At 38.7% G+C, this 25,027-nt stretch overlaps 1 protein-coding gene across 9 annotated transcripts in view; it reads right to left on the reverse strand.

The window, feature by feature from the left end:
• The window catches only part of LOC120369369 (solute carrier family 22 member 15-like), a 51,053-nt gene that overhangs the window by 21,450 nt on the left and 4,576 nt on the right, over positions 1-25,027 (reverse strand). For all 9 annotated transcript variants that reach the window (XM_039482612.1, XM_039482617.1, XM_039482616.1 and 6 more), the window contains exons 3-7: positions 17,794-17,926; positions 13,716-13,880; positions 11,870-11,999; positions 8,863-9,084; positions 2,185-2,325 (exon numbers count right to left, since the gene is read on the reverse strand). In XM_039482612.1, the coding sequence (XP_039338546.1) occupies positions 2,185-2,325; positions 8,863-9,084; positions 11,870-11,999; positions 13,716-13,880; positions 17,794-17,926 (791 nt within the window). The remainder of the gene's footprint in view (positions 1-2,184; positions 2,326-8,862; positions 9,085-11,869; positions 12,000-13,715; positions 13,881-17,793; positions 17,927-25,027) is intronic.

The raw sequence follows: 25,027 nt of genomic DNA on the forward strand, positions 1-25,027 counted from the left end.
CTCATCAAGACAGAAAACTTGCCTTTTTGTAATTGTCTGTGAACAGCCAAGGGCTGTAATAATAATTATTATAGACATATTGTACCATGTTTCAGACAGTGGTTTCAGTTATGTAATTACATATTTTTTTAATTACAGTACATTACTATTCACAGAAACTGTTTTCTACCAAAATTCATGGTTCATGAAAACTGTCAGCTTCTGCAACAAATGAGTGAGGGGGTCCTACAAACAACAGCCTCATTCACTACACAGCCTTGATTCATTCTGTGAGCACAATCCATTCTGTGCAAAGAATGAGGCTGGGATCCTGTGGTAAATATAATACATGATCGAGTAATTAAGAGATTATATAATAATGCATACGCACAAGGGGACTGAATTAAGGCTGGATGGGCAACCTTCATTCTGGCCTTTCTAACCTGAGTGCTTGATTGTGCTACCTTAATAGTCTTTTACATAGTTTTTGTTGTAATATAAAGTAAAAAGTATAAAATACATTTTATATTTAAATCTTGACAAGAATACATACGACTTCACTGTAAAATATATTAGCTATATCTATATATTTCTCTTATCAGCAGCAGAATTCTGGATTCTTTACAATCAACATAGAACATTTGCATATAAATGATCCTTTTCACCCTTTTGAAACAAAATGTAAAATTTCTTAATGCATTGTAGATTAAGCCTAATACCAAACTTCAGGCTACCTGGCTTGTTACAGATAATATCTTTTAAACTTTTATAACTACATACATCACTATGCCCTCACAATAATAGATAAAAAAAAAAGTTCTCAAATACAGATGAATATATTTTCAACAAATTGCACAGGGACTAAGCCACTTATGTCCCATGAATGTGTGTTACGCAGTTTAAACTGAAGTCCTTGATCATTTTAGCTTGGCAATCTTACAAGCTCAGTGAGCTTTGCCTCAAAACTTATATGTGAAATCCTGTCCCCAATGAAGTCAATGGAGTTTGCCACTGATGTAAATAGGGCCAGGACTTCACACAAAGTTCCTTGAATGGCAGTGGGGCTGCAGTCCTACATAGCTGCGGATTTCTAGAGCTAGTGCTTAGCTTTTGGCACTGACAAAAATTTCTATAATGGAGGGCCTCCAAATATGGAGAAAATATGAAAAAATATGGACGAAGTGATTATGACTTTAAAAATACTAAACCAGTTTTTATTCATAACTGGCTTCATTTTTAATGCTTGATAAAAACAAGCTAAGTTCAAAGTTTTTGCTACTTCAATTTGTTTAGTTATTTGGGTGTAAAATTTCTAATTGAGATATGACTCCTGTGGGAATTCTGCACCACTGCATGTGTACAGAATTAATGTCCCCAACAAATTTCTTTGTCTCTCCATATAAAGCCCCTCTACAGTTAGATCCTGCTGGAATGAGCCTGCCTTCCCACACCTGGTGCACCTAGCACAGATTGGCAGGGCCTGGAGTATTTCTGGAACAGGCCTGGCCCTTGCACTGTGTCAGGGTTGGGTGCAGCCTCACCACTGAGTCCCTGCCCGGAAGTGGGAGGGCTGCAAGCTGATCTCCCAACACCATGCAGCCAGTGGCCTGTGCTCCTCACTGCCATACTGGAACCTTCATATTTATTTATTGACAACATTTGCAGAATATTTTTTTAAATATTTTAAAATATTGTGTGCAGAATTTTTAATTTTTTGGTACAGAATTTCCTCAAGAATAAGATATATAAAAAGAGTATTCTATCCATAGTGACAATTATTTTACTCAGATTTTTCCAAAAAATAAAATTCATCCTTAGGCTGACACTAAACATTGAAAAATTCAACCTAATAGGACAAAGTTAGATGACATCAAAAAGGGAGGAGTGGAAAATGCTAAACACATTCCTACCTTAAGTACAGGAGGCCCTACAATTAACTGCCTCCCAAGAGAAAGACAAAGAGGGAGAGGTAACATCTTTTATTGGACCAACTTCTGTTGGTGAAAGAGACAAGCTTTCAATCTTACACATAACTCTCCAGGGAAAAACAGTTTCAGAAATACACAGTATCTTATCACTTAAACAAACAAAACAAAAAAGTCTAAAATAAGCTTTTCCCTATTTTGTGTGTGTGTGTGAGAGAGAGAGAGAGAGAGATTCTAGCCTTACAATATAGACATAAAACTAGAAAGTTACTATTCTTACCAGGATTTCTCAATAAAAAACATGCAGAGAGGAAATGCAGGAACTTCTATAAGGCCATAAAGAGCTACATTTAGATACAGATTTCCTCCTAATTCACCAGCATTGAATGTTAGGCCATAGTATACAAGGCTGCAGACATACCTGAAAACATCCATAAAGTTTGATTAGTTTTGATAATAAGCATTTAAAGCTAAGGTCTTAAGTTAAAATTTATTTAAATACGTACTAGTAGTACAAAGAGAATTATTTCACACACAGCATTATGGATCCCATTCAAAGAAAGAAAAGATACCACAGACCCTACTTAAAGTCACAAAGAAACCCAATCTTCTTGCCAAAGTACCACGCTATATGTAGATATATATATAAATTTATCTATATCTATATCTACACACACACAGAACAACCTGGGGAGATTTGACATTCCATAAGTATTTTTAAAAACTGTTCAATAGACTAAACAGATGTTAACTTCTATTCTATTAAATATATAGCTACATTTTCAATACATCAGACAAGTACATGAAAGTAGAACAGACAGTCCAGCCTCACGAAAATATTTCATGTAACAAATATAAAAAAGATAATAAAGTATATTGTCCAGCTAGGAGCAAAGATTCACTCTCATGGATCAAATATATTACCTCTTTTGACCCAAGCAGTCTGCCAAATTCAGGGTGTTGCAGGTTGTTCCAGTTAGAAGTTGATGATGGAGTCAGGTATTTTCTTTGATGCTGTCACTGTGCCTCAGTGGGTCACAGCTGAGAATGCCAAATTCAGGACTAACTGCTGAGAAATAGGGCAGACTCACCCCAAACTGGTGGTCATTCTATCATTAGATTATACCAAACCAGTAACAGAAGTAAACTTCTGGAATAGACTGCTGGCTTGTAAAGTCCCTCTGGTAACTTCTGTTGTTCAATGTTTGGCTGCGTCTGTGTTCTCTCTGTGTGCTATCCCAGCTCTGCACAGATAGTTGGCACAGCAGACTTGACTGAACTGTTCAATAAGCACAGACCCGTTCATAGTGAAGGAACATGGTCAGGTTTATTGTTAATGAAGCACAGTTCTAATGCCTTGGCTCAATGGTTACGGGCGGTGGGTATCATAGGCTGGGCCTGCCCATGCAGCCAGGTGTGGGCCTGCCCATGCTCTGCCCCCAGCTCTCCCGTGCAGTGGCCCTGGCTCAGGCAGCTCAGCCTGCCCTCTTGGCACTCCTGGGCTGGGGGGAAGGAGCCAGGCCTGGGGCGAAGGAGCCAGGCCTGGGGCAGGGGCTGGTGTCCATGGTGGGGGGGCCTCTGGGCTCCGGCATGACCTAGGGCAGAAGGGGCAGGATTGGAGGCTAGCCTCCTCTGGCCGGCAGTCCATGTGCCACCCATGGTTACAGGTACACTAACACATGTTTGCCCATTGCAATGGACTAGCTCAGTTAACGGCAGAACTTCCCATTATCCCCTAGGCCAGCCAAAGACACTCACTCTGAGATACCTCTTTATACACCGATACAAACAAGTTACGTATTGCCCCTCTGACATGGTTAGATGTCACACTCTGGCGTATTTAGGTGACACTCATTACCTTGTACATGTTGGTTCAATCAAAACATCTCTATACATTATGCTGGCATCCTGACCTTATCTTTAAGATGGGTCAGCGTGTTCCTATTATCTTTGGGAAATGTGTTGGTATTGAGGTGTTCTGGTACCACCTTTCTGGAATGTGTTTGCATGTGTGTTCTGTACCTAGAACTTCTTAGTAATGTGTGTTTCTGAAATATCAACGCTGTTCTTGCCAGATTCCGTGAGCAAGGCCTGTCTCTTGCTCACAACCTGACTTTGCTTTATGGTCAAAGCTTTGACCACTACTTCAAACCAGGCCTCAGGCCTCATACCAGGCCTTTGATACAAGGGCTTATGTCTCAGGCTCTCTTCCTACTACAACTTCCAAAAGTTTTTGTTGTAAATCCACAGTCCAGAGAATCAGAGCAGGAAAGAAGCAAAATGGAGATCTCAGGGGTATTTTATATCCTCTGCCATGTGCCTGGAAATTTATTGTCTCAAACAAAGCTCACAGCCCAGTTTGTGGAAAGTTACTGACACAAGAATGGAGTCCAGGGTCACAAGAGCATATCACATGTCTTTACATGGCTTGATGACTCACATGGGATAGCCATTGGCCCCTTGGAGGCTGGGTCATCTGCAGGAAGAGCTATCTGGGTGGAATGAGTTTCTTCTATGGTCCACTGTGAGAGCTAAATGTCACTGATGAGCCATCAATACATAGCTGTTTGGTCCTGATGTAAATCTCATCTGGTGGGTGTTACCCAGGAAGACAGTGCACATGTATGATGCCAGTACATAGCCAATATTTATGACTTCAGATAAAAATAATGATACATTTATATAAACAGGATAATCATACTTAGCAAATCATAACTTTTCCATTGACACCTCACGGGACATACTTTGTACAAGATTTGTTGCAATTGTACAACAGTGGCAATATCAACAATATAAATGGCCATATTCAATCTTTCAGGGATAGACGGTCACCAAACTGGCAGGATGTTGGAGATGGCTGCTGTGACCACACCTTCAAAATTGTTGTTTGGCAAAAGGTGTGTGAGAGACAGCTCCTTGAGGAGTCATATGTCTGCATTTGGTAGGGGACTTTGGTCAATTTGTTGGGTGTCCTACTGTCAATGGGGAGTGTACTGCAGTGATTGGGATCGTGTGGGAGGTTGGTATTTCCCTGGTCATCTATTCAGCACTTCATGCCGAGAGAGCAGAGAGTTGCACACACATCCTTAAGGGAGTGTAGGGATTCAGCTGTACGCTCTGCAAATTATTTGGAGCACTCAAAGGGTAGGTCCTCAACGGTGGTTTGCACCTCCTTAGGGAGGCTGGAGAGGCGCAGTCATGATGCCCATCTCATGACTACAGCAGTCACAATGGAACTGGCAGCGGTATCTGCGGAGTCTAAGGAGGCTTGTAAAGCTGTATGGGCCAAGAAATGTCCTTTGGATACAATGCATGGAGTTGCTCCTTTTTGTCATCAGGAAGGTCTTGGCAGAGTTCCTATATTTTGGAATAACTGAGGTAACTGTATTTGGCCATAAGAGCCTCGTAGTTGGATATTGGAATTGGAGCATAGTGGATGAACAAGCCTTGCAACCAAATAGGGCCAATCACTTCCAATCCCTGTCATAATCATGGGGATTGGAAAAAGTTTTGAGAACCCCTGGTCTAGACAGTGGGCTGGAATCACCAATGTAATTTAATCTAAACAGAGGTTGGTATTGTTGTCCCTTTTCATGCACAGCATTGACCACTAAGGAATTTGAAGTCAGACGAGAAAAAAGAAAATTCCATGTCCTTTGCAAGAATGTAATATTTTTTGTCTACCCACTTGCAGATAGGCAGGATGGACGCTCGGGTCTGCCATAGCACCTTGGTGGGGTCAAGAAGGACCTCACTGACAGGGAGGACTATTTTGGAGGATGAAAATGCATGCAGGATGTTGAGCAGTTTGTGCTGTTGTTCTTTCACTTCCTCAAATGGAATCTGGAAAGAGTCTGCTATTATGCCAAACAACTTCTGGAAGTGTTTAAAGCCGTCAGCTGACGTAGGGAGTAGAGGCATGATAGCCTCATCAGGGGAAGAAGAGAAGAAACGGAGTGGCAGCAGAACTTCCTCCACCAGTTCTTCTTCCTCATCAGCTATGCAGAGTGGCTCAGTTTCTGGTAGTCAAGAGACCAAAGGAGATGGCAAACCTGTAGGCATTCAGCTTTGCTCTATGAGAGGCTTCCCAAACTATGCTCTATACATGGCCCAAGGATCCCAGTATGGCCAACGTGGAGGGAGTGACATGTGAGGTTGCATCCATGGCAGTCCATATCAGGGCCCTGGTCCAATTGTGGCTAGTAAGGACATGTAGAGGACACCTTTTTTGCCTGTCCCAAATATGAGGGCAGAGTACTCCTCTTCTCTTCCTTGCTGGGAACGGGCAGTGCTGTCCTCAGAGGGGAAAGAGAGCAATGCTGTGATTCCAGAGAAGAGGACAGAAGTGGAGGGAGGTTATGTCTGAGTAGTGGTGACCCAGGCAGATCAGATACAAGCAGGTCCTTAGGGTATCCGGGGGATGGGGAGGGAGGAGCTTCATCAGCACTGGTGGATGTGTCCGTGCCAAAGGAGAGGTTCATTCTCTTGAGCAGCCAGTAGATGGAGTTGAGCATTGCTCAGTGCCAAGGATTTGTTCGGTGCCAAAAGTTTCATCAGTGACTTGGTGCCCAAAGTTGATCTGGTCGGAGTGGTCAGCACCGTTCTTGAAGGTCTCATGTCCTGTCTATGTTGCTGACAGCTGTAGGTCTGCCTGCTTAGGATCTTTAGATCTGTGCTTAGCTCTCGCGGTACTTGGATGGTCCCTGGAACTATGTCCCCTTTCTGAGGATGTTGAAACAACTGACCTGGCAGGGAGTGGCATTCTGGTGGCCAGAGCCTCAGACAGTGATGAGGGAACCTGTTTCGTCCCATCAGCACAGGAAGGGAAGATTTTCTTTTAGAAGGACATGGCAAATCAGGGCCAGTGAATGACCTAGCGGAACATGAGAGCTGCCCAGGGGAAGTGTCTGGGCCAGGGTCTGATGCTGGACGCAATGATCTCTCCATGAGAAGTCGTAATGAAATGTCCCAGTCTTTTTGGGACCTGGCAGTCAGGTTGTGGCAATGAGTATACTTTTGTGACATATTAGAGAGAGAGAGAGAGAGGATGAGAAAGGAAAGAACTACTAAACTACACTAAAACTAACAGGTAAGACACTACCTAACAGGTCAAAATGAAAAGCAGGCTCTGTTGCAGATTCCATAAGAACAGCCATACTGGGTCAGACCAAAGGTCCATCTAGTCCAGTATCCTGTCTTCTAACAGTGGCCAATGTCGGGTACCCCAGAGGGAATGAACAGCGCAGATAATCATCAAGTGATCCATCCCCATCCCAGACCAAAGGCGGTAGAGAAGGAACTGGGCAGTGGTCAGACTGCACAGCGCTATACCTAAAGGTAATAAAGAAATCCAGACTGATTTTTTTTTCTGGCATACTGAAGACTTACAAAAACATAGGCTATTATTTAGTCATAGGTCAGAAGGTTAGTAATAGGTGTTCCCAATCAGCTTAAACAAAGTTGGAGCTCTTCCTGTGACTTATTGTTGCTCTGGTCGAGGGCCTTTATTTTCAGATATGTGATCTCCTCTCTCATTATGGGCCCATTTTTGAAACTGTGCTTGATGCAATCAAGGGCACAAAGCCCAGTGCATATGTTACCAAGAGTGCATCCACATTTGATATTTAAAAAAAATTTAAAAAAAATGTGCGCACCTGCATTTTATCAAGCCCTGTAGTAATTACAACAGTAATTAGAAGATAAAAGGGTAAGAAACTAAGAGCAGGAATGCAAGAGACCTACAGGCCTACATAAAATAGCTTAAGCATTTAGCATAAGCATAAGGCTTTAGGGAGCCTGAGTAGGAATAGTTGCTCAATAAGTTAGCATAAGTAAGTAAACTAACAATGTCTTTAAGTCACAAGATGGCATAAGACTTTGTTTATTGTTTTGTAATAATCACAAGTGTTACAAACTGCTGGTAGGTAACTACAAGAAGGCAGTTTATACCAGTTTAAAGTATTTTTGGAGGGGAACATTAGCCAATGCTCAACCGCAGGTAACTATAGTAATCCAATTGACCTATATGTTAATCAGCTTTGCTTAATTAATATACTAACCTATAGGATAATTACATCCCAATATTATCAGGGTGAGAAAGTTAAGATACGGTAAAGGAGGGAAGAGTTATGCATAAGGACCATCAAAGGCCTATAAAACATCTGATCTTAGGTACAGCCATTGGAGTGCTTCATCAGCATGCCAGAGTTGGACTGGGATCTGTCTCAACTTTTAGAGCTCTCCTCAAGGATAGAGTGAGTATATACCTGTAATGGTGTCAGTTGCACTGACAGTGTTATATTATATAACTTTACTTCTTTGGATGGTTTTTATCAGACTAATTATAATTAAAAAAAAACTTTCACAGTTACAGAACATCTTCTCTGAGTACTGTTGTCACTGCCATGCTCTACAGGCAATAATTCTGACAAGAACCTAACATATTAGAGTGCTAATTGTGTAAACTAAATCAATAATCTAATCAATAATTAATTAATAGATCAGGCAACGTGTGAAAGCTAATGACTAGATGGCGTGCCCATACTTTGCGCCCCCACTTAGATTGACATCGGTCTATTTTTAGCTCTGTTTCATTTTTACACCTACATTTTGACAATTCATATATTTAGTATATATTCAGTCAGAATGTAAGATGGAAACAATTTTTATTAATTTCTGCATTAGCATTTAATTTTTTTTTAATGTTTTGTTGTCTCCAGCTAATGTCTTATTAGTCTTTGGAACAGTTTCCAGATAATACAACTCGATCAAAGGCATTACAATGTAATACCAGCACAATTTTTCAGAAAGCCAATGCCTGGAATTATTAACAGAAAAACTCAGAATTTTACTTTGAGAAAGCTATTATTAAATGAAGGGAAGAAACTGAAAATCTTAATCAGTTTATCATCTTTGACTAATTCATGACATCTCAGCACACCTCCTTTTTATTACTTACCAGATATACATCAAGATGATAGTTCGCCACCGAAGGACTGGGTGTTTTAATAGGTTTAGGACACCAGATGCTGAGTCATTCTTTTTCATTGTTCCTGCACATGGTTTCAATTTTATAGTCAACCTTTCTTTTCCATTACCACAGGCCAGGTATTGAAGCACATCCTCTGCTTCTGCAGTATTCCCCTGGGAATACAGCCATCTTGGTGATTCTGGAAGCATACTACCAAAGAAAGATACAATCGTGAAAGTTCAGTCCTGTCAACAAGTACTGTATCAATTTTCTTTCTCTGCAAAACACCTCAAGTGTCATCTTGTAAAGCAACCGTATATTAAATCCAAACATTTGAGATCATCTAACTTATAGTACAAGAAAGTTAAAACCCAGATATTTTCTCAGCCAGTTTGTATCAGGTACCCAAATTCTTTTTTTAAAACCATGTAAAATATTGTGGACAAAATGCTATGATGTCCAAGTATTTTTAAAATGTAATTTAAAGACAAATCTTGACCTCTGCTGAAATGACACACAAGGAAACAAAATAAGAGAGTACATCAGAAACCTTTTCAATTCCCATTCACTGTGCTACCCAAGGCAGAATTTTGTCCTTTTATGTTAAAGACTGTCTTAACTCTTCACCCCCTAACAAAATACCCACATACTCATACCCAAGGAAAATACCCTCACTTGGTAATTACCTTGACGCTATATCTCAGTACCAATTAATCTCCAGTCACAAAAAAAATTGGAACTTTAGTTCCACAGTAACATCAAATTGTTTAAAGCCAACTCCAAAACAGTAAAAATCATAATGAAAAATAGTAATATTGAATTGTTAAAACATTTCACTAATCCAAACCCAAAAAAAAAAAAAAGCTAGAGCAGAAAATTAGGCCTTGCTGTATTTGATTATAATCAACATAATCTATTTCACATTTGCTAGTCTAGCAAATAAAATAATGTTTCAAAAATTCTCTGCTCTTCAAAGTCAATATATCTAAAGGTAATAAAGAAATCCAGACTAATTTTTTTCCTGGCATACTGAAGACTTACAAAAACAAATATGTTTGCCACAAGACAAAAGCATACAAGATATATGTATAAAAAGTATAACTTAATATCTACTTATTTTGTATTTTAATATTTATTTAATTGCTGATTTAAATGATAACAAGCCTCCTAGATAATGTTTGGCAAGTGAGGAATCAACTTCTACAACAGAAAATTCACTTAAAGACACCATAAGCTAGTATTTCTAGAAGAGACAGACCAAAGCTGAACTGATTTAGTCAATATGACAAAAGCAACATTAATAAACTAGGCTTTAATATTATACTGGCACTAAAATAATACTGAATTGCTACTTGTCTTAACAGTATCTATCCAATTTAAATATGTGGAGTATTATTTATTATTACAGCCTAGCTCATGTTGTAGATGGGGACCTGAAATGTGCAAATGGACCAGAAGTCAATTCCACCCACCCCCTTTTATTTTTTTAAATAAAAAGGACAAAGGTTTTCCTATTGTACCTCTGACTGACAAAAGTTTTACCAACTAAAGTGCAATGTAGACATAGCCTAAGTAATTTATCTTTCACTTTTGCTCTATATGCTACACTCTTTGTCTCAGAACATGAGTTTTACAGACTAGGTAGCATTGCTTGCAGATTTAAGGATCTTATTTTCTTCACTGTGAGAACAGTTCTAACAAATAGTTAGAAAATAGCAAATCAATTAAATCTGATACTCAATAAGTCTAATTTTTTTGCAATAGTACAATAGTCTATAGTTTACAGACTATAGACTATTGTACTATTGCAAAAAAGACACTAACCCGGGAACCTATCCTTGCAACAAAGCCCAATGCCAACTCTGTCCACATATCTATTCAAGTGACATCATCATAGGACCTAATCACATCAGCCACGCCATCAGGGGCTTGTTCACCTGCACATCTACCAATGTGATATATGCCATCACGTGTCAGCAATTCCCCTCTGCCATGTACACTGGCCAAACCGGACAGTCTCTATGCAAAAGAATAAATGGACACAAATCTGACATCAGGAATCATAACCTTCAAAAACCAGTAGGAGAACACTTCAACCTCTCTGGTCACTCAGTAACAGACTTACAGGTGGCAATCTTGCAACAGAAAAGCTTCAAAAACAGACTCCAACGAGAAACTGCTGAACTTTAATTAATATGCAAACTAGATACCATCAATTTACACTTGAGTAGAGAGTGGGAATGGCTGAGCCATTACACACATTGAATCTATTTCCCTATGTTAATGACAAGAAGGTGTGAGGATACTTATCACTACAAACGTTTTTTTTTCTCCTGCTGATAATTGCTCATCTTAATTAGTCTCTTACAGTTGGTAGGGCAACTCCCACCTTTTCATGTTCTCTGTATGTGTATATATATCTCCTTACTATGTTCCATTCTATGCATCCGATGAAGTGGGCTGTAGCCCACGAAAGCTTATGCTCAAATAAATTTGTTAGTCTCTAAGGTGCTACAAGTACTCCTGTTCTTTTTGCAGATACAGACTAAAATGGCTACTACTCTGAATCCTACTTCACTTAATACACAAATCAGAAGGAAGAGGTTAAAATATTTCCTTGCACCAACACTAATCAAATGGGGACATATTTAATGACATTAAGGCAAAGCTTCTGGCTTCTAATACTTCTGTTCCAAGGAGGTTAACATCTCTACCTACATGATAAGGACAGGAAGGGTAGACTTCTTTTGGCATCTCTTCTTCGAAGTCAAGTAAAATCTCAAAGCCTTTGTTTTATTAGTGAAAATATCTGCCAAAAAAACTCTTCTACCTTTGACCTCATATATGCACTAATCTTGTCCTGCTTGGAGTATAAAACATTTGAAAAAAATCAACCGTACTTCCATTGATCTATCCTTCAATGACAAAATATGGTATTTTTGTTAAATTGCTACACATTATATTTTTACACACATAACAAATTTGAACTACTTACAAAGAAAGAAGAAAGAAGAAAACCCCTGGAGAATTTGATACAAATGCAAGGAAGCGCCATTCTCGTATGTAGTAACCCAGGAAGGCATAAACTGCTATGCCAACTGCAAATGTTAAATTTGTTAACGAGCCTGAAAATAAAAACAAAAAAAAGCTACTACATCAAACAATGACAAAAGCTCACACTCAGATGCCTTAAATTTCTAAGCAGTGAAATACACTAAGTATATATTCTTCCTACAGTACATAAAGATTTTGCAACATTCTTGTGCAGTTGTCATATTGCTTTGAGTTCATTTGAATAAGTTAACTGATTCTGACAGTATATGGATTATGTACATGTATTTACAGAATTTTAATACTTAATTGTTTTGTGGGAGGCAATCAAAGCAAAGCTCAACGTAAAAATAGTATGGAGAAGCTGAGGTGGGAGAAGAAGTGAAAAGAAATACTCTAACTGATTTAATTGGATGCATGACGACAATCTGGAGTGGTCGTGAGTCAGACAAAATTGGAAGAGACCTCTAAAACTGGAAGGGTAGTTAGTATTGTATAGAAAAGCAATGAACTTGAGTGATACTAGGGTAAAACTTACCAAACCTTTCTGAAGAACATATATTTATAAAAGGTGCTATGGAAAATATGTAGTCAATGTCAATCACAAAAGCCTAAGAGTAAACTTTTTCAGTCAAGTATGTGAGATATAGTACTAAACTGGACGTTCTCAAACAGTGGTCAATGGAGCCTTGGCCATTGCTGGCAGCTAGAAGCTCTTCTTTAGCACCACTATCAGGAGCATTATTCATTAGCTCCCCCTCCCTACCAGCCATTGATCTGTTCTTCATCACCCCCTACTCAACAGCTGAGAGGTACTAAAACAACAAAGCACCTGAAATGGCAAGCAGCAGGGCGCGGAGTGTCTCTTCAGCCCATAGGGGCCAGCCCTGTAGGGGAAAAGACTGGGAAGAGCTGAGATAGACACAAAGAAGGCAGACAGAGACAACATGAGTGGAAATGTAGAAACAAATGGGAAGGACCATTAAGGGAGGGGGAGAGAAATATCAGTAATTGAAAAAACAGAAAGATAGAACAAAAGAAAAACCTACTCCCTCATTCCCAGAAAGCAAGAAAATATAAAGAGACAAGAAAAAAAGTGTGTGTAAAGACTGAAGAAATAAAAGGGGGAAATAGGCTCACAGCCATCACAGTTAAACATTTAGGGCCAAATTCTACCCTCAGTTACTCCAATGCAAATCCACTAAAATTAGAGTTTATCTACATTTACAACAGTGTGATGGAGAGCAGAATCTCAACTTTTATTATTAAATCTATGTTAAATACTAGCGCTGTCAGAGCAGAGAGACATTTTTTAAATATTGGATTCAGTACAGAATATGAAAAAAGCACCAGGTATGTGCTAGCTTATTTTTGTGGGACAAGAGAAATGAACTACTTTAAAAAATGGTGATGGGGTAAGAGGGAAGTGTTCTTGCCATCATAAATATTTTCTCAAAACACTGATGGTGAAATTGGGGGAAAAGGGAGTTTCTGGAAAAAAAATTTTAATGCAAAATAGTCCACAGATTATTTTGGGAATCATTATGCTAATCTTGAAATATCACCACTGCCCTGTTGTTAATCACGCTGGTCCCAATTCTGCAGTCCTTATTCAAGCAAAATTTTGCATGAAATTATTGGCATTTTGGGTGGAATCTTGTATTTATTTGACTCATTATAGTCTTTAATATGTACTAAAATAACTTCATACATTTAAAATTTCTAAAATTGCAAGAATTTACAAAAAAGAAAGTTTTGTGTAAGATATTAGCATCATTCTTAAATCTTACCTGTTAATGCCCAGTAAGACTTTCCTACATATTCTTGTGTCAAGACAAAAGACACTAGAGACATTCCACCATTCATAATCCCAACAATGAAGCGTGACATTGCAAAAATGTCATAACTTGGAGCGAATGCTGTGACATATCCAAAAATGACATCAAAGAACAGACCTGAACAAAACAGAGTATTAAAAAACTGGTCTATCAGTCTTCTCAAATAGTGTAAATTCAGAAAAGAGAGAAGGAAGGAAAGAACAGGACTGAATTACTTACCATAACTAGTGTTCTAAAGGTAGTACACCGTTACCCCGCTATAACACGACCTGATATAACACGGGTTCACATATAGCGCGGTAGCAGAGGGGCTCCATCGGCACTTTAAAGGGTCCGGGGCTCCAGCTCCTACGGGGAGCCCAGGGCCCTTTAAATTAGTGCTGGAGTCCCGCCGCCGCTACCCCAGGGCTGCAGCAGCGGGGTTCGGCCGACGATTTAAAGGGACCAGGCTCCCCGCAGTGACCGGAGCCCAGAGCTCTTTAAATCACCACCAGAGCCCTGCCACCGCTACCCCGATATAATGGCGTTTCACCTATAACACGGTAGGGATTTTTGGCTCCCCACGACCGCATTATATTGGGGTAGGGGTGTATCTCTATGGATTCACACACTTGGGGTTACAAACATCTTGAGTAACATGAGGATTCCAAGGGGCTCCAAACTGTTAGTATCTATTACCTCATCTCCAAGTCACACACCTGAAGTTTGTAATACCAAGAATGGAGATCTACAAGACGAAACTTACCTTTAGACCAGTGTTTCCCAAACTTGGGACACCACTTGTTTAGGGAAAGCCCCTGGGGGCAGGCCTGTTTGTTTACCTGCTGCGTCCGCAGGTCCGGATGATCGTGGCTCCCACTGGCTGTGGTTCGCTGCTCCAGGTGAATGGGAGCTGCTGGAAGCGGCGTAGGCTGAGGGACGTACTGGACCTGCAGACACAGCAGGTAAATGAACCGGCCTGGCCTGCCAGGGGCTTTCCCTAAACAAGCAGCGTCCCAAGTTTGGGAAACACTGCTTTAGACAATACTATCATTCAACACTAGACCCTTCAACTGGAAGTACAACTGCAAAATAAATGACCATGACATGAGTTATCAATTGTAATCCGAAGATTAAGTCCCGATCAATTAACTCACAACAACACTCCTACCAGTTGGAGCTACTGGTAACTAGATAATCTGACTGGTTGATAGCAATTCAGCGATAGCATAATAATAATGTAACTTCATAGTGTTCTAAAATATACTTTAAATTAATTAACAAAATAGTTTAAGAAAATTACCATCTGCAGAAAATGACGATTACACAACTAAATTTCTTCCTTCAAAATTAAGTACAACCATTGACCTACAATCTTCAGTTCTAAACTTTAGAGCTAGAGGGATTCTTCATAAAACAATTTAGAAATCAGGAAATTGAGTTCATAGGGAACAATGGGCACAACTGTTTTATTTCATACAAAAGGTTAAAAATGCAAAGAGCAACTGTAATTTAAGAAAATAAAACTGTGCCTCAAGAACCTTTTAATGCCAGCTGGAAAGGGGCACAGAGGTTACAGGTAGCTCCCGAGTCTGGCATGTATATTCTAGTTCTCCAAAGAGAGCCATGTGAGGTCTCTACTAAAAGCTTATGTCAATCCTGAGCCTCATAATCACGGAGAGATGTACATGTGGATGACATCAAAGGAGCTGTGTATATGTACTGAAAATATGTTTTAAAGTCTATCACCAACCAGAGTGGAAAACAGGTTTTCTTCCAGACAGCAGGTAAGATATGTGTATCTCTGTCAAAATGTAAGTTAAGCATTGTAAGCCAACATAGTGAAATCCCAGTTTACAGAGTCAAGAGGAAAGGCAGCACACCAGAGAATAAACTACAGGGGGTCATCCTGACTCTGGGGTACAAACAATGAACTTGGGGAAATACAAGAAGGCAAGGAAGACCCCACGTGCACTTATGAAGTAATCGAGTAGTATGATTACATTCATGAAAACGGGTTCTCAAGTAGGCTTGGTTGAAAACACTGCGAAGGACATGCTGGGTGAGAAACTTATTTAGATTGGAAGTTAGCCTGTTAAGTTAAATTTAGTCTCTAGGAATCATGTTATGATTTTGTTTTATATGTAACCCTTCTATTTCCATTATCCTTACTCACTTGCTCTTAAATCTTGATCTTTGATAATAAACTTATCATTGTTTTCACTATAAATATATCTCAGTGCTATGGTATTATACAAGGAGCTGATCCTAAATTGAATCAAACAAGTTAGTGTGTACATTGTCCTCTTGGGGACAGCAAGCCTGGTATTTCTGTGAGTGTTCAGAGGATAAGGGGCTAGACACTTCTGGGGAATGCTTTGAAGGGGCTCAGGGACTGAGTTACACCTATTGTTAACTGGCTAGGCAAAGTAAGGGCTGGCCTAACAGACTGGAAGTGTCAGGGAGCTGACACCCATTTAAAGCACAAGCAAGTCTCCGTCTCGCTGGAGGCAGGAAAATGATAAGATGACTCATAGCTCTGGTACTCCAAGAACCATCACAACAAGGTTTTACGGTAATAATACATGAGTTAAGGAGATATAATTAAGATTCTGGAGAAGGAGGAACTGTGAAAAAGCAAGATGGAATTAAAAAAAAACTCATGATAAAAGAACTATGATAAAGAAACTATTGATAAGGTTTCTTTAAAGCATACGGAAGCACTGTAGTATGTGTCTGATCAATCCTGAAAATATCAGGCCAGGACATAGACTTTCCTTATTACTCAAAATGGCTTGGATACTATCCTTTATCCAAACAGAGTCCCTGATGCCATGTTGTCTTGTGCTACACAAAGTGGTCCTAGAAATGAAAGTAATCTTTTCTGAGAAAAGCAGAAGCAGCCCAGGATTTCAATGGGACTGATTGAGAAATATTATAGGGATGGTAAAATGCTACCTCCGTTGTGAGGTTGCAAGGGAGTGTGGCTGAAACTGACTTTCAAAAAACCTGAGAAGTGAATTCCAGTGGGTTGAAACTGTGCTATTTAGACTACACATTAATATATTTTGATGTCTTGCCCTGAGAAGTTAAAAGCTTCTACAGAGATTTAGTCCCAGTACTACTAACTGTATCTATACGATCTCCTTTAGTTTAAGTAGTAGCATTAGTGATTTGGGATCCAAATGTTCAAATCACAGCAGGGCTGAATTTCTCACACACTGGCAACAGTGTCTCTTGTGCTTTTAAAGTGATTTAAGCTCCTCTAGAGGGACAAGGTGGATGAGGTAATATCTGTCATTGGATCAACTTCTGTTGGTGAGAGAGAAAAACTTTCAAGCTTACAGAGAGCTCTTCTTCAGGTTTAAAATAAGAACACTCATGACAACAGGAAGAAAATATATTGTATTATGTGCTGGAGAAAGACTTCTTAGTTTTACATATGTGAAATTGATGGGTCTACGTGTTGCAAATTCTACAAGAAATTGCAACATATGTTCTCATCTTTTTATGGATGGGTGATGATTTGTGAAAACCTATAGCACCACCTCCCATTATAATAGACAATAATTACTGGAAGGCTGGAGAATGTAAGTTAAGTTGCAATATAGCTGGCTAAGAAGTAGTAAATTCAAAATATTATGCTGAGGTCTCAAACATGAAGAAAACTCTGGAAGTTTAACATATTGTGCTATACAATATAGCCAATTTCAGAAAACCTTTGAACCAGAAAATAGATTGCCAAATAGTACAGAAAAACAAAACAGACAGACCACAAGTTCAAATGGATTTTTTTAAACCACAGCTGGTGGAACACCACAATCAACACAAAACAATACAAGCTTTCTTCACAAATATTTGCCTCAGAAATATTTCTTGTCTCCATCAAGGAAATAAACTTTTAATTGAAAAGTATGATGAAATACATATGCTGTGTACTCCCAATGGAAAAATATTAAATGCTCTTATTCTGGCCCTCATTTCCTTCAGATCCAGACATTATGTCCAAATTGAAAATGCGTAAGAAACAATGATTTTACTTTTATCTTACCTGACATGTACACTGGTTTCCTGCCCAATTTGTCAGACAATGGTCCAAAAACTATATTTCCAATAAGCAATCCAGCAAAATACAAGGATGATGCCAGGTTTACTTTATAAGCCTCATGTCTGATTAAGTACCACTGTTGAAAATAAAGGAATCTGTAGTTTAAAAACAGTAATATAGATTCATTGGCTTCTTGAAAATATTGAAGAAAACTTAATACTTTTACAATTACGGAATATCTCATACCATTATTCTGTATTCTGGCCTTGTGTTATGTTCACTTGAGTTTTGTTTAAAGCTCCCCGGCAGATTATGGCCCAACAACTTTTTAAATGTATATACTTCTGTCAAGACGTTTCATTAGAATATATTTCTCATGCTACGTTTCAACGTTATATGTTCAAGCAAATTAGAACTGCATCACAATAAACTTTGGCCCATCAACAGCAACACAGTCAAAGTTATTAGAAATAGGAGATACTTAATTTTTAAATAACATGAAATGGAAACCTTCAGACTTGTTTCTGAAGCAGAAGCTTACAATAGTAATATGCAACTGTACAAAATATCAGCCACTTTTGAGATTTCCTGTTAGCACACCAGGTACGCACAACAGATTGTGTTAAAGAAGGAGCTTGACTTCCTAACTTACATTTTGTGTGTTACTTTACTTCAATTGTCAATTTTAAAGATACATTTGAAAACAAAAATACAAAGCAAAAACCAACATCTAAATACTTGATAGGTCATGATTACGCCTATTAAGTCGGACAGACAATAGGGTAAATTCGCATTCGGACATTTAATATACACAATCTGATTATTTGTTCAAAAATCATTTTGTATCAAAGAAGTCCTAACTACTGACAGCTTTTAGATGGCCTACATCAAGAGTTCTCAACCTATAGCTGGTGACACCCTGGAAGATCACCAAAAGACTTTTAAGGGGCATGTAAACTACCCTCTTTCTCCCTGTTTTTCCCTTGCATTTTTATATTTATATATTTCTCTAGCCCTTGAAGTTGCAGAGATAACCTTGAAAATGTGCACCAAGCATAAACTGAAGCAGTGATACCAGCCTGAACGTACAAACAGCCTGCAAGAGCAACTCTGAAAGGTACGAGCCGCCCCTTTCATCAATTCTGTAGCCACAGAATTTGACTCCCCCCGCCCCCCCAATATGCCCTGGCATTCAGCATTTCATTGTTTTGTTTTAGTCAGAGCTCAATATTTTGGTTTGGGCCCCCTACCCTGCTGGGACCTGCTGGCTGTTGCCTCTGCATTCTCAGCTTTCCCACTCTGGGGAAGATATTTGGATTATAGTGCACGCCTCCTGCACTGTTCCATAAAGCCAAACAGCAAGACAGACATGGCTACCTTCCATTTCTTCCCTCTTCTATGGAACTGGCTCTTTCAGCCAGACTTTCCTCTCTGCTAGCCTCTGACCAAAATGCACATCAGAATACTTCAAAAGGGTGGCTGCAGTATCTGACAGAGGACTCAGGGGCATATACATAGCCATTAGAAGGAGAGGACACCTCCATTTGAAGGCTAAACATACATCTTTCTAAAATAATCTCCTGAATTCTTCAATCAAAAGTTTACAAAATGAGGTGACCTTCATTAAATAGCAATGCTGTAAACATGAAAGCCCTTGGAGAATCATACTTGGTGTCATCACAAATAACAAATGCCTCAAAGTCTCATAACTAGGGAACCACTGATTGTTCCCTTAGTCTCAGATATTAGAATCAGTTGCTGCCAGGCCAATCAAAGCACTCGGCCCTCTTCGATATCAGTCAGCAAGATGACAAATTAATGACATGCTGCAGATGTTTGGAAACAGATGTTAGAAGCCAGCTGTTCTCAATACAGCTGAATGAAACTTTCAATATTTGTCCAGTATGAGCAGCATGGACTTCCTGTTTTGCTGTCCATTGACAGGATGCACCAAAAAGGAAAAATATCTTTGAAGCTTTCCTGCAGTACTTGCAGTTGGGACTGATTGGTATTGCTGTACTTGATATTCAACACTGATGATACCAGAGATATGACAGGAAAACACACTGGCTTTATATCTAGGATAGCATACCAAGCCATTGGAACACGTTGATCAATTCAAGGGGAAGCTTTTGGCAGCAAAGAGAATGGCAACAGAACTGAAAACAGGTACTTGGAAGAGGCTGTTAAAGTTATGAACTTTACAACCTCTTATCTATATTATGTGAAGAAATGGGCACTCAACATGCACAACTCCTCTTCCACAAAGAAGTTTGTTGGTTTTTACTCTGAAGTTTTGAATTTCTAGTCTGAGCTCAGAGAAGACCTTTTTTCCCTTGTTTAATTTGGCTCTGCCCTTGCTGAATAATTCACAGATCAGCATTCAATTATTCTGAATACTTGTTTCCAAGAATGGACCATGACATGGGTTCTCAAACTGGGAATTCCAAAATCCTGGAGTTGGGGTGGCAGGCTGGGGATTCATAATTCCTGGGAGGTTGTAACCACCTTGTACTTCTCTTATTGCTAAATGGGAAGAGAGGCCCTGGGTTAAATGTTGCCATACCAGGTCAAGTTTGAGAACCACAGGCCTCCATGAAGCATGCTGGCATATTCAGCCACATACCTAAAACCACTACCACAATTAGCACAAACTGACATTGTGGTTGTCAGTCTCTCTAGAGAGGTCAAACTAAACAGGTATGGAAGTGAACTATCCTCTCCATCCCTAGATGTGGCCTCTTCAGGTCACAGTTAGAGCAAATTGAAGGGGAGTATGGGGAAGCATGAGCATCATATGAGATGCATGACATCTGGCAGTCTGAGAAAATAACTAGGGAACCCCAGGATGACATTTTCACACATACATATTTCATATCTGAACTTTACGACGATTGAGCAACTACTGCAAATTCACAATAAAATATTCCATAGCCATCTTCAAAGGATCCACACAACCAAGTCCTAGCATCTTTTGCAAAACAAATTACACACACACAGTTACTGTTGCTCATGTATATAATATGGAAAATAAATAAAATAAAATAAATAAAATGAGAAGATCTCTAAAAAAAAGATAACGATCCCATTAATTTCAAGAAAATTAGAGATTTTTTAAATATTACCATTAAACAATGTATAATATAAATTGATAAGAGTTCAGCACTATTTTTTCCAAGTGAGTTTGCAAAACTCATCAAATGATCTGATCATGACAAAATGTAGAAAAAAAGAGAAATAATTAAAAGTCAAAAGCTGAAAAACAAAAGTATATGATAACTAATGGCAAAGATCAAGTCTTATTTTATATTGTAAAAACATACTATCAAAACATTAAGAAACGCATTTGAAATCCAAAAATCTGTAATCAAACGAGTAATTATAAATGATATATGTTTAACTGACTTCTAGATGACAATTATTGTAATTAAGAACAAAGGCTGAGAAAAACTAAAAATACTGCCAAATCTTATTTACTGGGTAACAAATTATTGGGCCAACCATGCAAAAGGTTGACAGCCCTTCAACTCCCATTGACAGTAGGCTCTTTATGTTTACACTGAGAGCAGATTATGTAGTCCTTACTACAGGAGGTAAAGCCCCTCTTGAATAAATCTGGAGCTCTGCTTGAGGAAAGACAACAGAATTTAACATTGGTTAAGTGACTAACAAACTGTAAAATGGAATGCATAATGACCACATTTTAACGGCTGGACCTCATATTTCAGTCTGTGGCTAGAAAGTTTTGGATTTGAAATACATGATGAAGTCCTTGACATGTAGGTGAAACATCAGTATAAAAATACATTAAGCTATATCCAGGCATGTTTATCCAAGAAGAAAGGGTCTGAGCTACAGGAGCCATTGCCTTGATAGTAAAATTTAAATGCAGAGGATCAAAACTTGCATTGTAAATGATGGGATAGCAAATCTGTAATTATGGCAGAGAAAATATCTTCACTTCCATATCCCTAATTCAGATATTTAACTTTAGGGGTGAAAACTAATTTTCTGTAGTTTCTCACCTTTACTCTCAGGACATTTTGAGACAGTTGGAGAAAGAGGAGAAAATATATTTACACCAATTAGTTTTCAGACAATTCTTGTGTGCAAATGTATAAGTCAAAACAGCTTCTTTTTAAAACTTGAGAACTTACCAGGGACTTGGTCCTCAGTAAGAACAAATGCTTTTAACATGTTTAAAGTAATGTAGTTTAGAAATAATGAAGTTATAAATGTCAAAGTGTCATGTGCAGTGTTGTACATGAATTTTCAGTTGTGATTTTAAACAATGCAATGAGACACAATGCTCCAAATAATCATATGCATATGTGTGTCTTAAGCATCACATATTTTATTACAATGTCATCTTCAAAATCAGACTGATGCCTATTTAAATGGGGACAGAGTACAACAAGAAGGATGGGAAATCTCTTGTGTCTCTTCTCATGTTCTGCAAGTCTTGTAAATAGAGATGTCCTCATTTCTTTTTTCAAATTAATTTTCTTTCATTTAAAAAAGATAAAGCATATATAGTTATTATATACAGAAAAGTCAGGAAAATCTAAGTTGTAGATCCACAAAACAATCTTAATTCAGCGACACTATAGAATATATTTAATACACAGTACAGAGTATATCAACTCAAATAAGACAGAGGTATTGCTGAAGAAAAAGGGCTAAACTTGGAGGAATATCTAGGAAATGCAACCTCACTCTTCATTAATGGTATCTTCCAAGTGAATGTCAGGACAGTCTGAAAATGCAGGACATTTAACTTCTCATGGACACAGCAGCAGTAGCCAGAAACATCATGTTTCACCTTCTACTACCCAGGAGACTGTGCTCCTTTTTCCCAAAGGCAGACTTGTTCACAGAAATCCCTGGTTTGTCACCTCAGAGCTAGACTTCCGCAGCATGCTATAGCTTGATGTGATGCTCAAACTACAGATTGCTTGTGGCTCATAGCATACATGCTAAACAAAGCAGGGTTGGTAAAAATAGATGATTTTTTGAAAAAATACAAAAACAAACAGATTTTTTATATTTTGTTATTTAAATAAGTTTTTCTTTTCTTTAAATGAACCTGTTTATAATAAGTTTAGACCTTAACATATTTTACATTAAATTCAGATTTCATTTTAATCTCTTACAACATTTAAATAAAAATAAATATGCTGAATCCATGAGCCTCTATCAAAACCTTTGAGTTAAAGGCTGCTTTTCTATATAAAGAAAGAATCGGGGGAAAACATCCAATTTTTTAGGTCAAAGTTTATAAATATGGCACAAGAGGTTATGTACTGTATTAAGGTCTTGATCCTGTGGGGGACCCAAGGGCAAGAGACTGGCTAAGTCATCACAGGTGTTGGGATCCAGCCTCTGACTCCAAGAGACACCATCATCTATCTCATCAGGATCATTCATTTAGCCCACCTGGGTGGTCTCATACTCCTATTTTATAGCTTCTCCCTACCTGAGCTCTGATTGTGTTAGTTCTCCAACTATGAATATTTATGACTCCACCCACCATAGAAACTTACTTTCCAGCTCATGGAAAAACACTGAAGTTTACATATCCAAAACACTGAAGGTTGTTTTGTTTAATAAATAAAAATTGTATATGCTGTTTTGTGTATTTAATTAAATTCCATTTACTATCCTAACGCAGCTTGGCACAAATCATGAGCAAAATGTTAATTATCTAGTATATATCATTCAACATTTTCTAGCACACTAAAAATGTACAATTAACAAAAATCTAAAAATATTCAGCTATATAATTGCTTAAATAAATGTATATAGTTATAGTGTACCCTTCTACGTAGCAAAAAAAATGTACCAAATCTAGTATAAAGGCTCTACATAGTTGTAAATCTGCATGTTTTAATGTTATATCAACCAATGAGAGTGCACCTTTCTTTAGAAAATAACTGAAGTACAAATGGAAAAGTTGATTAAAACTGATGACATAAAGTGAGGTTTTCCACTTGGTGATTTACATCTTATACTGTATGCAGTGTTGTTGAGTCATGTCAGCCCCAGGATATTAGAGAGACAAGGTGGGTGAGGTTTTTTTTAATTGGAAGAACTTCTGTTGAGAGAAAAGCTTTCAGGCTTATGCAGAGCTCTTCTTAAGGTCTGGGAAACGTAAGCTATGTCTACACTGCACACCTTACAATGATGCGGCAGTACCACTGCAGCCACGACGTTGTAAGGTAAGCAGTGTAGCCGCTCTTTGTTGCTGGGAGAGAGCTCTCCCAGTGACAAAATAAAACCACCCCCAGTGCGGGGCAGTAGCTTTGTTACTGGGAGAACATCTCCAGCTGACGAAGTGCTGCCCACACCGATGCTTTACATCCACACCCCTGAGCAATGCAGTTTTACCAAACTAACACCTGTTGTAGACAATGCTATGTTAATGGGAGGGCTTCTCCCATCAATATAGCTACTGCCTCTCATGGAGGTGGATTACTACACAGAGGGGAGGTGGTCTCCCCTCAATGTAGTAGCATCTTCAATGAAGCACTGCAGCTGCGCTACTGCAGCATTTTAAGCATAGACCTGACCTCAAGTGTCACAGCTAAATACAAGATGGAACAGATTGTTTAGCACATGTAGTTAACACATATTTCAAGGGACAATTCAAGGTGAAGTGGCTCAGCAGGGCTCATCATCAGAAGCAAACTCTTCACAGATACTCTGAAGTTTCCTAAAGAAAAGCTCTGTGTAAGCTCAAAAAAGCTTATCTCTCTCATCAACAGAAGTTGTTCCAATACAAGATATAACTTCAGCCACCTCATCTCTCTAAGAACATATACTGTCATGCTCCAAACTGACTGTCAATATAGTTCTTAGCATAAGTCAGGTTGCTAAATCTTGTTTTCAAAGCCCTGAAAATGCCATGAACAAGCCACCTGAAGGCACTGTCTCTCACAGGGAGAGACCTCAGCAGTGGAATCAATTACCACACGAGGTGAGTCCAGCTCTTGCAGCCTTCTGATTGTGATGCAAGGCTCACCTCTTTCAGAAGAAATTCCCTTAATAGCCAAACAATAAAATAACTCCAGCAAGTGAGCATACAGAAAACAAGCTATATCCAGACACTTTTATGTGGCTCAAAATACTGAGGAGGCAAAGTACCAGGCAAGAAGAACCATGTCCATAATTTTCAATGTATGTAGTGATGCCAAGATACCACCGTGACTTTAGAAATGCATTTTCTAATAAGATATTT

The sequence above is a fragment of the Mauremys reevesii genome, linkage group 7 (assembly GCF_016161935.1).
Source record: "Mauremys reevesii isolate NIE-2019 linkage group 7, ASM1616193v1, whole genome shotgun sequence".
NCBI lineage: Eukaryota > Metazoa > Chordata > Testudines > Geoemydidae > Mauremys > Mauremys reevesii.